The sequence below is a fragment of the Cydia amplana genome, chromosome 25 (genome assembly GCF_948474715.1).
Source record: "Cydia amplana chromosome 25, ilCydAmpl1.1, whole genome shotgun sequence".
Lineage (NCBI taxonomy): Eukaryota > Metazoa > Arthropoda > Insecta > Lepidoptera > Tortricidae > Cydia > Cydia amplana.
Window position 1 is genome coordinate 4,357,524 of NC_086093.1, and position 14,676 is coordinate 4,372,199.

The following is a 14,676-nucleotide window of genomic DNA, read 5'->3' on the forward strand; positions in this document are numbered from 1 at the left end:
TCTTACAAGTTATTGAAGTGAAAACTTCTTTAGCGGCGCTGGGTACTTTTTGAGGTGGGGAAAAAATGACAAACTCGAGACAGCGTAAGGCGATCACGTGACCGTAAGGTGGCCACTCATAATTGAGTTCAAATAATTTGACGTTGTCATGGCAGTTTGTAAATAAACATGTCAATGAAAAAGTGTGATCTTATTTGAGATTGTTAATAATACATAATAAATAAATAGAATACCTCCGCTAAACGTATGTATCGTGTTACCGGGCGTCGGTAACATAGTGAGGTGAGTTTTCACTTCTATCGGCACTCCCGGAGTGCAACCGTTGTTGCTTGTTTGTTACTAATACATATAGCCTCGTCCCACCCACCATATAAAATTATAGCCAAGGAAGTTGGAATCTTGTTGTATTTTCAATTAGGTTGAATTTAATTTGTTCGAAAATTTTACGAGACAAATGAAATGCTACCTAGTTTGTTTTTAATTAAGGTTGACATTCCATCGAAACTGAGTGTACATCCTAATGTACATTGGGCGGTACGAGGCTATATTCACTATATACAATGAGTATAGTGTATAGAGAGTTACTGTCATGGTAAATTATGTAGTACATTTAGACAGTAGGCCAAAGGTATGGCGCCATCGCTCGAATTGCACCATACCTTTGGCCTACTCTCGAGTAGATGGCGTAAATTTTTGACACTTAACAAATTGACACATTTCAGTGAAGGAACAAGGATCAAAGTCAAATGGCGTTCTGTCAGTTTTAATCTTCTGTCGTAATATGGCAGTTAATTTACTGTGGCTACATGATTTAATTTGTCAAACCGCCTCTTTTTCAAATTCTCTTTGGTGTAACTGAGCTTAGGCTTAGATTTCTCCTCGCTTGACAAATAACTTAAAACTAGACTTTTATCGACCGGTATATGAACCGTGATTAACTTTTGTATTGTTTTCGAGCTCCCGATATTTCGACGCAGTTACATGCATCTTGTTCACGGGTGACTGAAGATAGCGGGTGGGTGTCAAAGTTGTGTAGACCGCGCTCGGTCTACACAACTTTGACACCCACCCGGTCGATATAAGTCTAGAAACCACAGACAAGACATCCTCCAGACTGAGCATAGTAGCGCTACCCCCTCTGCCACAAATATACGGTAGTTTTACTCCATTTTCGAGTCAAAGTGTCTTTGTGTGACGTCCGTGTCTTTGAACGGACCAATCACGGCACGGGACTCGCTCACCTCGTCCCCCGCACCCCAGTATTTTTGGCAGCATCGGTTTCATGAAATAATTGCTCTAAACCCCGTCTAGAGGATTCCTAGTCTATGCTAGAAACTAACCGTGAATCATTCAAAACTGTAACTTATAACCGTTTGTTTCACTCGCAGGTGATAAAGAAACTCGAAAAAAAGAACTTCCCCTGGGAGAAACTTTACGAGCTCGGCCCGAACGAGATAGGGGAGCTGGTTCGAGCGCCGAAACTCGGCAAAATGATACACAAATACGTCCATCAGTTCCCGAAACTAGAGCTGTCTACACACATACAGCCGATTACTAGAAGCACGCTTAGAGTGCAGCTTACCATCACGCCTGATTTCCACTGGGATGAAAAGGTAAGTTACTAACAACACTGACTGCTTGTGGCTCTTAAATCATTGCTATATGCTATACAAACATACTACAAAATAGGCGCAAAACTTGGGGAAATGATACACAAATCAACCAGTTCTCGAAACTAGAGCTGTCCACACACATACAGCCGATTACAGAAGCACGCTTAGAGTTCAGCTTACCATCACGCCTGATTTCCACTGGGATGAAAAGGTAAGTTACTAACAACATTTTGACTATTTGTGGCCCTTAAATATGGTATACAATGATACTACGAAATAGGCGGATGGCAACACTTGGGGAAATGATACACAAATACGTCCATCAGTTCCCGAAACTAGAGCTGTCTACACACATACAGCCGATTACTAGAAGCACGCTTAGAGTGCAGCTTACCATCACGCCTGATTTCCACTGGGATGAAAAGGTAAGTTACTAACAACACTGACTGCTTGTGGCTCTTAAATCATTGCTATATGCTATACAAACATACTACGAAATAGGCGGATGGCAACACTTGGGGAAATGATACACAAATCAACCAGTTCTCGAAACTAGAGCTGTCCACACACATACAGCCGATTACGAGAAGCACGCTTAGAGTTCAGCTTACCATCACGCCTGATTTCCACTGGGATGAAAAGGTAAGTTACTAACAACACTGACTATTTGTGGCCCTTAAATATGGTATACAATGATACTACGAAATAGGCGGATGGCAAAACTTGGGGAAATGATACACAAATCGACCAGTTCTCGAAATTAGAGCTGTCTACACACATACAGCCGATTACGAGAAGCACGCTTAGAGTTCAACTTACCATCACGCCTGATTTCCACTGGGATGAAAAGGTAAGTTACTAACAACACTGACTATTTGTGGCCCTTAAATATGGTATACAATGATACTACGAAATAGGCGGATGGCAACACTTGGGGAAATGATACACAAATCAACCAGTTCTCAAAACTAGAGCTGTCCACACACATACAGCCGATTACGAGAAGCACGCTCAGAGTTCAGCTTACCATCACGCCTGATTTCCACTGGGATGAAAAGGTAAGTTACTAACAACATTTTGACTATTTGTGGCCGTTAAATATGGTATACAATGATACTACGAAATAGGCGGATGGCAACACTTGGGGAAATGATACACAAATCAACCAGTTCTCAAAACTAGAGCTGTCCACACACATACAGCCGATTACAGAAGCACGCTTAGAGTTCAGCTTACCATCACGCCTGATTTCCACTGGGATGAAAAGGTAAGTTACTAACAACATTTTGACTATTTGTGGCCCTTAAATATGGTATACAATGATACTACGAAATAGGCGGATGGCAACACTTGGGGAAATGATACACAAATCAACCAGTTCTCGAAATTAGAGCTGTCTACACACATACAGCCGATTACGAGAAACACGCTTAGAGTTCAGCTTACCATCACGCCTGATTTCCACTGGGATGAAAAGGTAAGTTACTAACAACACTGACTATTTGTGGCCCTTAAATCATTGCTATATGGTATACAATGATGCTACGAAATAGGCGGACGTCCAAAGACTAGACTTAGTTTGACATTGATATTTAAAAATGTCTTTGTCAAAATTAGCTGTAAGTACATCCATTTTTGTCAAAAATCTGTTAATGTTTATCGGCAATAATTATTAATTAGTTAGGGAAGGTCTCCAAGACTATTTTCTAGTCTGATAGCTGCCCTCAAAGGCTCTTAAAAAAATCTACGGAAAATTCATAAAAAAAATAAGTGCTTCTACCACAGTACTTTTTAGCCTTTGACCGCCAAAATCTTTAAACGATGCGCGCGGCTACGACTCAAAATTAACCTTCGTGCAATACCACAAGGTCGATTTCCACATGATGTCGCGCCGCGCACTATACGCGTGGCGTTCAAAGGGTGTTTTGTGCGTTTTCGTACATCGGACGAGAAAAATTCTAACGAAAACGTGTGACCAACCTTAAGCCCCGTCTCCATATCGCGCGACAAACCATCGAACATTGGCAGCCGCGCGCAATGGATACCGGGCGCATCGAGTTGGCTCGCGCGGCAACCCGGTATCCATTGCGCGCGGCTGCCGCGCGAGCCAATGTTCGATGGTTTGCCGCGCGATATGGAGACGGGGCTTTAGAATAGCAATTTCCTTCTTTGTCCATCCATTTATGCTGCATAATGTTTACAGATCCACGGTCAGTCGGAGGCGTTCTGGATCCTGGTGGAGGATGTGGACTCCGAGGTGGTGCTGCATCACGAGTTCCTGCTGCTCAAGGAGAAGTACTGCAAGGACGAGCACACGGTAACCTATATTCTGTCACAGAATAAATAATAGTACTATAGTTCGTTTTTTTTTAGCATTAGAAATAAGGTAAACAATCTTGATGTGTCTTTTAATTGAGAGACACATTTTAAAAATAAGTTACGGCAAATATGTAACAATCATGAATCTATTTACGATCTTTTATAGTCTTCTGCTTTCATAAGTAATAGTTATTGATTTTTAAAAAGTATTTTTCAATTAAAAGACATGTCAAAATCGCTTATCTTCTTTCAAGTTCTTTCTAATGCTAAAAAAAACGAACTATAGGTACAGAAGACTCACTCGCTAACAAAAACGCGTAAACGCGTCTGTTACGATCAGCACAGATATGGCCGCTAGGTGGCGACAGCGCCACGCGCGGCTTATGGCTAGCCACCGAAATTGGTGTGGAACGGATGTACTTTTAGCTACTTGTAGCAAAGCGACGAAATCGCAGAGTGAGCCACGTCTGATTCTGTTTAGATTACCGCTTAAGAGGACCATTTCTCGAACGATATATTATTAGTCCATGAACTGTCAAGTCGTATGGGTTACCATGGCAACACGCAGTCTAATGCTCAACAACATATGATGCACATAAGTAAGCACAGCGGTGTTACATCTATTGCCAAGTAGCAGTACTGATAATTCCGCTACTCGATACTAGATGTCCACTATGAAAATAATAGTCTTTTTGGTGCCATGATGTATGGAGTGAGCACTCTTGTCTTACTATATTTCTCTATGTCCCCACTAAGATAAACCTTGAACGGGATATAGGTAAAAATGAAATCAGCAGTGTAGATGGGCCATTTTATTTAAAGTAGTCCCCTACATCTTTTTTTTAATTTGTGAATTTATATGTTATTTCTACTCACGAGAACAGAATCACGAGCTCTTTCTATCCTAATAGGAGAAAAAAAGTGTTCCAAGGTTTTTTCCCATTACCATTTTTTTCATAGACTTTGTATGGCGGTTTCGGAATGGAAAGATCGAAAAATGTATGGAAATCTTGGGACACTTTTTTTCTCCTATTAAGATCGGTTTTCCTAGGATAGCGGTGCCGTCATATAGCGGCCGTCTCCATACTATTATATTATACGGCTAAATATGGATGTCGTAGTATTTGTATGGAGACGGCCGCTATATGACGGCACCGCTATCGGAGGAAACCAAAACTTTAGGATCAAAAGAGCTCATGATTCTGAGTAGAAATTAGAGATGCACCGGATATCCGGTTACTATCCGGTATCCGGCCTATCCGGCCGTTATTTTAGTATCCGGCCAGATACCGGATAATACCCTACTATCCGGCCGGATACCGGATAGTAAAATTAACACATTTTGGGGTAAAAAATGGAATCTAAAAAACAAGCACGGTCATAATGCTAACGACACAGTAGATAGAAATGAATACGTAACCAATGTCACACAATACACTTATTTGTTTACACAAAACTACGCGCGCGCACTTGTAACTATAAACGAACTTACTACGTAATGACATGATAAAACTCGTTACGATCCTAGAAATGTGTCCGCGCGAACGTTCACTACGAAACAGGTCGAAACCTGCACGACGCGCACCTGCAAAACTCAAAATATAGGTATAGTTCCGCCGGCCGAATATCCGGCGGCCGGATACCGGATATTCGGCCAGTGTCCAGGCCGGATATCCGGTATCCGGCCAAACTCCCCATAAAAAATCCCAATTGTGAAAAAAAAGTGTAGGGGACAACTTTAAATAAAATGGCCCAGATGTACGTATATGTAATACGCAGGGCTCGGAACCGGTTTTTTTGTAAAACCCAAAATAGCCCAGTATTTTTAATTATTTTATGCTCTTTACGTACCATGTATCATGTATTTAGGTAACACCTTCGTATTATTAGATTGTCCCATTATAAATGAAATAATGAACCAAAGAACGAAATAATACCGGTATTTTTTGTATGAAGAAAAAGCCGGTTCCGAGCCTTGGTAATAGATACCTATGTATTTTAAAGTGATGTGTTTTTTCTTTCGTTTTAGGTAAAACTGTTTGTGCCAGTGTTCGAGCCTCTACCTCCTCAATACTTCCTTAGAGTCGTCTCTGACAGGTAAAAACAATTCAGTAATCCCAGTGAAAGCATATAACTGGAAACCGCCTTTGGGAACATTACCGTTCAAATTCTCGGGCCAAATTAGCACACATACACAATTACGCCTACATTTAAATAAGACGATACGTTTACAGAGCCTGTCTCTATTACACTAACGTACACAGCTAAGTGTAGATGAAATGCATATAATGTCAATAACTACCAATCAGCGACATTAATCCGCTAATAACCTTCTTGCTGTACGTACTGGCCGCTGAGAATTCGCGGTTCATATTTGATCAGAATATGACTTGGACAGGGATAGGTTTATGCCATACATTGAAGAACCAGTCAAATAATTCACGTATAATAATTTAATGCAGATTAAAAGATAACTACTTAGTTAAAATGTTGTTATGAAATTAAATGACAGACTAACTCAACATAATTAAATATTCATTGTTGTATAAATGTATTCCGCTATAATAAGTATTTTGTATATTTTATTATCAATCTGTATGGCAGTGCGAAGTCACGTTCAGAGCCCGTACCATGAGTCACTGACAGTGTCAAAACTGACATTTACGCTATCGAGAACGTAATTTACTTTCTATACATCTCGTTTGCACTAATATGCGAGTACGAGCGAGATGTATAGAAAGTAAATTACGTTCTCGACGGCGTTTGTCAGTGCCAAACTGATGGTAGCCGTACTGGTATAGTCTGTCCGTTTTTCTAAGATCAAGTACGCCATAGTAAATGTATGGCGAACTTGATCTTAGAAATCGGACAGGCTATACAGCCTGCAAAATTTACATGGGTAGGTACACGAATCGGGTCAAAAACATTTGAACAGGCGGAGTCACAATAAATCCCCACTTTCAGTTCCAATGGAAATATTTTATATGTATATAGCCGGTCAAGCAAGTTTGTCAGTAGAAAAAGGCGCATAATTACAATTTTGTATGGGACCATAACCGTTCGCGCGCTTACATTTTCTAAATTCGCCGCTCTTTTCTACTGACGGAAATGGCTTGAGAGAGAACCTACATATATGTGACAGTAGAGGGTGGATTAAAATGATCAACATTTTGAGATAATGTGTGTATTTGTTAAATTAATTCAGTGAAAGCGTGATAGAAAAAATGTATCTACATATAGGAGACCGGATATGATTATCTCACGGGTTATCTCATGAATAGAACATTATATATCTTGCCAGGCATCCACTCAATTTCATGTCTCTCTAATTGGACAGCTTTTTTCCATAGTTCTCTGCGAATAGCATATTGTGGGAATTTGAATGGAAAGTAATATACATTTATAATTACAGTGGAATCCGTTTATTATGACTTATACTGACCAACCGCTTACTATGACGCAATTACTGTGCGAAGTTTGGTTTTCATATGAAATTCTTTGTGACAAAGTCGGATAAGATAACTTCGACCTATAAATACTATTTTTATGGAATTATGTCCGGTTATACTGACAAATTCGCTGGTTTTCGTGGCCGGCCCCATATGTTTCCCTGCGAGGACGTCTGTGGCGTTTAAATTGTTTTAGTTTTTACTCTCGGTGAAAGTTGATAATTGGTATAAGGTTAATAAAACTCATCTCTCACAAAATTGTTTGAGATTAATTTGGAAAAAATAAAATAAAAAGTTTATCAACTATGCTTTATATGACATCCGCTTAGTATGACATGTTTGTTACTTCCCTTCAATGTCATTATAAGCGGATTCTACTGTATATAGAAAATACCTAAACCAATCATAAGTTAATAAAATAGTCTACTTCATTTGGCATAAAACCATCCCTATTATCCTCGCAATTTAAAAAGTCGTATGTTGTTATGAAAGTCGTATGCAGTTGTTACGTTTTAGCTTAGCACGGTAGTATTGAAAAAATGTCGTCATGTTTATTCCAAATTTTACTGAAGTTATCTGTTTACTACAAGTGAAAAGTGATTCCACTGTCCTTGATATGAACTAAAACAACTTCTGCACCACTTCACGACACATGAAGACATTTTTAATTACAAAAAAACGTAGTTTTTATAAACCAATTTAGCCATCCCTCACTGACTGTCATCTCGGCCGCACTGAAGTTGCCAATCGAACACTCTGTAAGCACCGCCTACAATCGAATACTTTACGTTGGGTCATAATTGAGCGGACAGAATACTTCCATGGTTTATATGCGTTCACTGAGTAATCCATACTTAATATTATAAATGCGAAAATGTCTCTGTCTGTCTGTCTGTATGTTACCTCTTCACGCTTAAACCGCTGAACCGATTTAGTTGAAATTTGATATAGGGGTAGTTTAAGTCCCGGGAAAGGACATAGGATACTTTTAATCCCAGAACTCACCCCTTAAGGGGGTGAAAAGGGGGGTGGAAATTTGTATGGGCAAACAATAACCGCTCAACCAATTTAGATGAAATTTGGTATGGAGATAGTTTGAGTCTCGGGGACGGGTAGTTATTATCCTAGAAATCACCCTTTAAGGGGGTGAAAAGGGGGGTAGAAGTTTGTATGGTGAATCGATAAAAATCAGATCGGATCTAAGAAAACCTACCCGAATTACTAATTCCATGCAGACGAAGTCGAGGGCAAAAGCTAGTAGGGAATATTACTGCAATTTTCTGCCGCCAGAGTGCAGCACTAGTGCACCTCCTAACTAACTAACCTAACCTAACTTATACATACTATGCCTTAAACCGTTTCTGCACAAGTTTTCACTATGACATTGATGTATCAAATCGGTTTGTTTAAAATGGCCTAGCGCGAAAATCGAAATTTCTTTATCCGCCTCTCTATCGATCGAATATGCAAGAGTGGTAGAGAGGCAGAAACCAAACGTTCGATTTTCGTGTTTCGCGGATGGCCCTGTGATTGTGCGCACGGCCTCTACGCAGGGTTTTGTACTTAAAGTTAATTTTTCGTGTACAACACAAATAATGTTGAAAATGGAATTATAAGATAAAGAATTTAAAATGTTTGCATTACATTTTGATTTTAGATACCCCTAATTGGCTTATGCTCTGGTTTCCTAGGATAGCGGTGCCGTCATATAGCGGCCGTCTCCATACAAATACTACGACATCCATATTTAGCCGTATTATTTAGTATGGAGACGGCCGCTATATGACGGCACCGCTATCCTAGGAAAACCGATCTTTAAGGAGGCAGAGTAACGGCATTGAACTCTAGCAACTTGTGAATAAAGTTGATTATTCCTTGTCACCAGATGGATAGCAGCTGAGACACAGCTACCCGTCTCTTTCCAGCATCTAATCTTGCCTGAGAAGAATCTGCCACCTACCGAGCTGTTGGACCTTCAGCCTTTGCCTGTCTCCGCTCTCCGGAACCCTAGATTTGAGGAATTGTACAAAGAGACCTTCAAACAGTTCAACCCGGTGCAAACACAGGTATGCATTATTTATATGTAACTAGCGACCCGCCCCGGCTTCGCACGGGTTAACGAATTAGACAGAAACCTTCCTCTTGAATCACTCTATCTATTAAAAAAAACCGCATCAAAATCCGTTGCGTACTTTTAAAGATCTAAGCCAGTGGTTCCCAACCTGGGGGTAAAACTGGTATTTTACGGGGGTAATAAGCTAACCTAATATAACAATACAACAAACGTACACGTTTAAATTTTTTATTACCATTGGGAGGAGGGGTAAAATCAGGTTCCCTAGTTAGTCATAGGGGTGACTGGACTGAAAAGGTAAGGAACCACTGATCTAAGCATACATAGGGACAGACAGACAGCGGGAAGCTATTTTTGCCCTACCCCTTCTAAAATTATCCAAAAACCATAATTCGAATGACCCGCCTTCCTCATACGTCATGCTCTACCATCATCCGATATTCCGAATTAGTTAATATTTAAATTCACGCCATCTACTCGAGACTAGGCCAAAGGTATGGTGCAATCTTTTCGAGCGATGGCGCCATAACCTTTGGCCTACCCTCGGGTAGATGGCGTTAATTTCAATATTTAACAAATTAACACATATCAGTGAAAGAATAAGGGTCAAAGTCAAATGGCGTTCTAACAGTTTTAATCTTTTGTCAAAAGATGGCAGTGTATTTACTGTGGCTACATAATTTATCATGACAGTAACTCTCTATTCTCCTTGACCACGCCATCTAGCCGTTCCTTAGTTGAATAATTTCACTAAATTGATTTTGTATTAAGCAGAAACGTCTGCGAACGATGCTATTAAGCTTCGAAATAAATGAAAAGTGGAGAAATTCACTGTCTTGGGTGGGACTTGAACCCACGACCACTGGATCACTAGTACAGTGCTCTGCCATCTACAAAACACATACAAAAAAACATATACAAAATTAATTTAGTATGGGATAGCGCATCGTTACTGGTGAATTTCCAATATGATTTGGAACTCTGGTAGCCGTTTAAGAAGTGTAGGACTCTTACGGTAGATGTCGCTATGAGCCTCCCTAGGGCTCATATATGGTGGAAATATTCGCTGAATTGGGTACGGTCTTGGTAGCTCAGATGGCAGAGCACTGTACTAGTGATCCAGTGGCCGTGGGTTCAAGTCCCACCCAAGACAGTGAATTTTTCCACTTTTCATTTATTTCGAAGCTTAATAGCATCGTTCGCAGACGTTTCTGCTTAATACAAAATTAATTTAGTGAAATTGTGAAGTATTATGAATCTTTGTTATTTGAAATAAATGATTATTGATTGATTGATTGATTGATTGATTTATAATTCCACTGTCCAGGTGTTCAACGCGGTGTACAACACGGACGATAACGTGTTCGTCGGCGCGCCGTCCGGCTCCGGCAAGTCCGTGATCGCCGAGCTGGCGCTACTGCGGCTGCTAGCGAGCAACGCCGCGGGCAGAGTCGTGTATCTGCTGCCCAAGGACGCGCTGGCTGATATAGTGTTCTCAGACTGGTACCATAAGTTCGCCACCCCTGACGGGTTCAACCTCAAGGTTAGTTACATATTACTAATGCTAACTATACAAAAAATGTAGGCTAAATATGTCTGGTGACGTACTAGGCAAGTATACTGTCGAGCAACGCCGCGGGCAGAGTCGTGTATCTGCTGCCCAAGGACGCGCTGGCTGACATTGTGTTCTCAGACTGGTACCATAAGTTCGCTACCCCTGACGGGTTCAACCTGAAGGTTAGTCACTTATTGCTTTATATAGGTGCAAATAATGGTCCGTGATCGCCGAGCTGGCGCTACTGCGGCTGCTCGCGAGCAACGCCGCGGGCAGAGTCGTGTATCTGCTGCCCAAGGACGCGCTGGCTGACATTGTGTTCTCAGACTGGTACCATAAGTTCGCCACCCCTGACGGGTTCAACCTGAAGGTCAGTAACATATTGATAATGCTAACTATACAAAAAATGTAGGCTAAATATGTCTGGTGACGTACTAGGCAAGTATACTGTCGAGCAACGCCGCGGGCAGAGTCGTGTATCTGCTGCCCAAGGAGGCGCTGGCTGATATAGTGTTCTCAGACTGGTACCATAAGTTCGCCACCCCTGACGGGTTCAACCTGAAGGTCAGTAACATATTGCTAATGCTAACTATACAAAAAATGTAGGCTAAATATGTCTGGTGACGTACTAGGCAAGCATACTGTCGAGCAACGTCGCGGGGAGCGTGAACGCACTATAGTTCGTTTTTTTAGCATTAGAAAGAACTTGAAAGAAGGTAAGCGATTTTGACATGTCTTTTAATTGAAAAACACTTTTTAAAAATCAATAACTATTACTTACGAAAGCAGAAGACTATAAAAGATCGTATTAGATTCATAATTGTTACATATTTACCATAACTTATTTTTAAAATGTGTTTTTCAATTAAAAGACATGTCAAGATTGTTTACCAAATTTCTAATGCTAAAAAAACGAAGTATAGTTGATAGTCTTCGCTGACTGGTACCATAAGTTCGCCACCCCTGACGGGTTCAACCTGAAGGTCAGTCGCATCATGTTAACTTATACTATGACACAGAATATGTGTCTACATCAAGATTGTTCGTGTCGTATCTAGTCAAAGAACAAACGATGCCCGTAATCACACTATAACCAGGCGTGGCTCACTCCGCGATGTTGTCGCGTCGCTACAAGTACATGCGGCCCACACCAATTCTGGTGTCTAGCCATAGTAGTTGCCGCGCACCGCTACGGAACGGACGCCTGCTCGCGCTTGCGCCACCTAGCGGCCATATCTGTCGTAATAGACGCGATTTGTTAAAGAGTGAATCTTCTGTACCTAGTACTATTATTTATTACTTCCCATTGTATTACAAGTTACAAGCTTTTGATAAACAGGGCACAGGTCGATTCACGAGAGCTGGCACGAACGGAATGAATGAGTGAATGAAAATATGTATGTGTGTATCACGTTAATAAAATGTTGGCTCTGACTATACCGACACAGGTGTCACTCATACAAGGAAAGTTTCGTTCATTCCATTCGTGAATGAAACTGTAATAGGGCCATTTTATTTAAAGTTGTTCCCTACACTTTTTTTCAAAATTGGGATTTTTTATGTTATTTCTACTCAGAATCATGAGCTCTTTTGATCCTAATAGGAGATAAAAAGTGTCCCAAAATTTCCATTCACTTTGACCGCCATACAAAGATTACAAAGTCTATGAAAAATGGTAACGGAATGGGAAAAAAACTTTGGGACACTTTGTTTCTCCTATTAAGATAGAAAGAGCTCGTGATTCTGAGTAGAGATAACATAGAAATTCACAAATTAAAAAAAAAGTGTAGGGGACAACTTAACCTCGTAAGTCCCCGTGTAATTGTACAAGTACAAATTAAATTCGAGTTTAGAACTCATATAGAAATAAAAGAAAGTTCTAAATTCAACGGCACCAAAATTACCCTAGGTCTTAACGAGGTTAAAATGGCCCAATACAATATTTTTGAACAGGTGGTGCAACTAACGGGCGAGACGGCCACGGACCACAAGCTGTTGAACAGGGGACAGATCATCATCACGACCGCTGAAAAATGGGACGTGCTATCGCGCAGGTTAGACCCTACTATTTTTTTTTTATTATAATCATAATAATCATAATCATCGCATTTATTCGTGATAAACTATAACATACACAAGTACACAACAAACAGAGAAAATTAAACATAATATAAATACATAGTTTACCACGAAATGGTCCCGCCTCAGCATAATGCTAACCCAGAAGTTAGCGCTGATCTTCCGGCGAGGCCATTTGTGGGTCACGAAACGAAACGAAACGCAGCTGTACGACACGGCCCCATCATAAAACCGAACGCGCCTTAGCGGTGGGAAGTGGACGGGCATCAGCGCCATCTATCTGCCGGTGAGATGTCATGATGACATAAGGCCATGTCGTACAACACGTGCTGATAAAATAACAAGTCCATTATTTGTATAAGAATTATCTCCTAAAACACTAGTATCAGTGCAAAACACAAAAGAAAATAAACGTGATTACATGATGAATAAAAAAAACAATAAACTACAATCTTACAAAATAAAACAAAGAATACTACCAAGGTAATTATGGTTTACAACTACTAGAAAATGTGTTTATTTTGCCGAAGTGAAAGTTTCTACCTACCACTGACAAGAACTAAAATAAAGTTTGGCTTTTCGTTTTTCGTCGTAATTAGCCTATTAGCGTGTTCCACTGCTGGGCAAAGGCCTCCCCTCTTTCCCGCCACTTGACTCTGTCCAATGCACACTCCCGCCACTCCGCACAGAATTCCGCCATCTCCGTTTGGGTCTTCCTTTGCCCCGAGATCCATCCTGTGGGATCCAGTCCGGGGCTAATTTGGCCCAGCGCTCTGGGTGCATTCGGCAGATGTGCCTTGCCCTCCCCCCCCCCCCCCCCTGCCCACACCTTATATCACTACATAGTATAAAACAAAGTTGCTTCCTGCTGTATCTAATCTAATACCTTTAAACGAGCAATTCTTGTTTATTTATATATATATATTTCGGGGATCTCGGACACGGCTCTAACGATTTCGATGAAATTTGCTATATGGGGGTTTTCGGGGGCGAAAAATCGATCTAGCTAGGTCTTATCTCTGGGAAAACGCGCATTTTCGAGTTTTTATATGTTTTCCGAGCGAAGCTCGGTCACCCAGATATTCTGTCCCTATGTATGCTTAGATCTTTAAAACTACGCAACGGATTTTGATGCGGTTTGTTTAATACATAGAGTGATTCAAGAGGAAGGTTTATGTATTATTTGTTAACCCGTGCGAAGCCGGGGCGGGTCGCTATAGCTAAATAAATAAATATTAGGGTACATCTTACACAGATCAAATTAGCCCCAAACTAAGCAAAGCTTGTACTATGGGCGCTAGGCGACAATATACATACTTATATATGTAAAACACCCATGAGAGGAGAGAGTGAAAATAGGGTGACAAATGCAGCAAAATGTACAACATGGTACCAGAAAGATAAAGGATGTAAATACATACAAAACTTATCGGATAAACATACATATATTACGCAAAAAGGAATGGGGAAAATACACCAAAAATTTGAAAGAAGTAGAAAGATATAAAGCAACTATACAATAGAAATATAGGCAAATTAATCAGTAAGATCAGATAACTATAGTTTCTTTAACACAATCATTGCCAC

The 14,676-nt window shown here is 40.5% G+C and overlaps 1 protein-coding gene across 1 annotated transcript in view; it reads left to right on the plus strand.

Annotated features, from left to right (window-relative positions):
• The window catches only part of LOC134659708 (U5 small nuclear ribonucleoprotein 200 kDa helicase), an 82,721-nt gene that overhangs the window by 42,170 nt on the left and 25,875 nt on the right, over positions 1 to 14,676 (plus strand). Inside the window, exons 25-30 of the mRNA XM_063515400.1 lie at positions 1,389 to 1,613; positions 3,817 to 3,930; positions 5,962 to 6,029; positions 9,267 to 9,447; positions 10,783 to 10,998; positions 12,964 to 13,064. Coding sequence (XP_063371470.1) covers positions 1,389 to 1,613; positions 3,817 to 3,930; positions 5,962 to 6,029; positions 9,267 to 9,447; positions 10,783 to 10,998; positions 12,964 to 13,064 — 905 coding nt within the window. The remainder of the gene's footprint in view (positions 1 to 1,388; positions 1,614 to 3,816; positions 3,931 to 5,961; positions 6,030 to 9,266; positions 9,448 to 10,782; positions 10,999 to 12,963; positions 13,065 to 14,676) is intronic.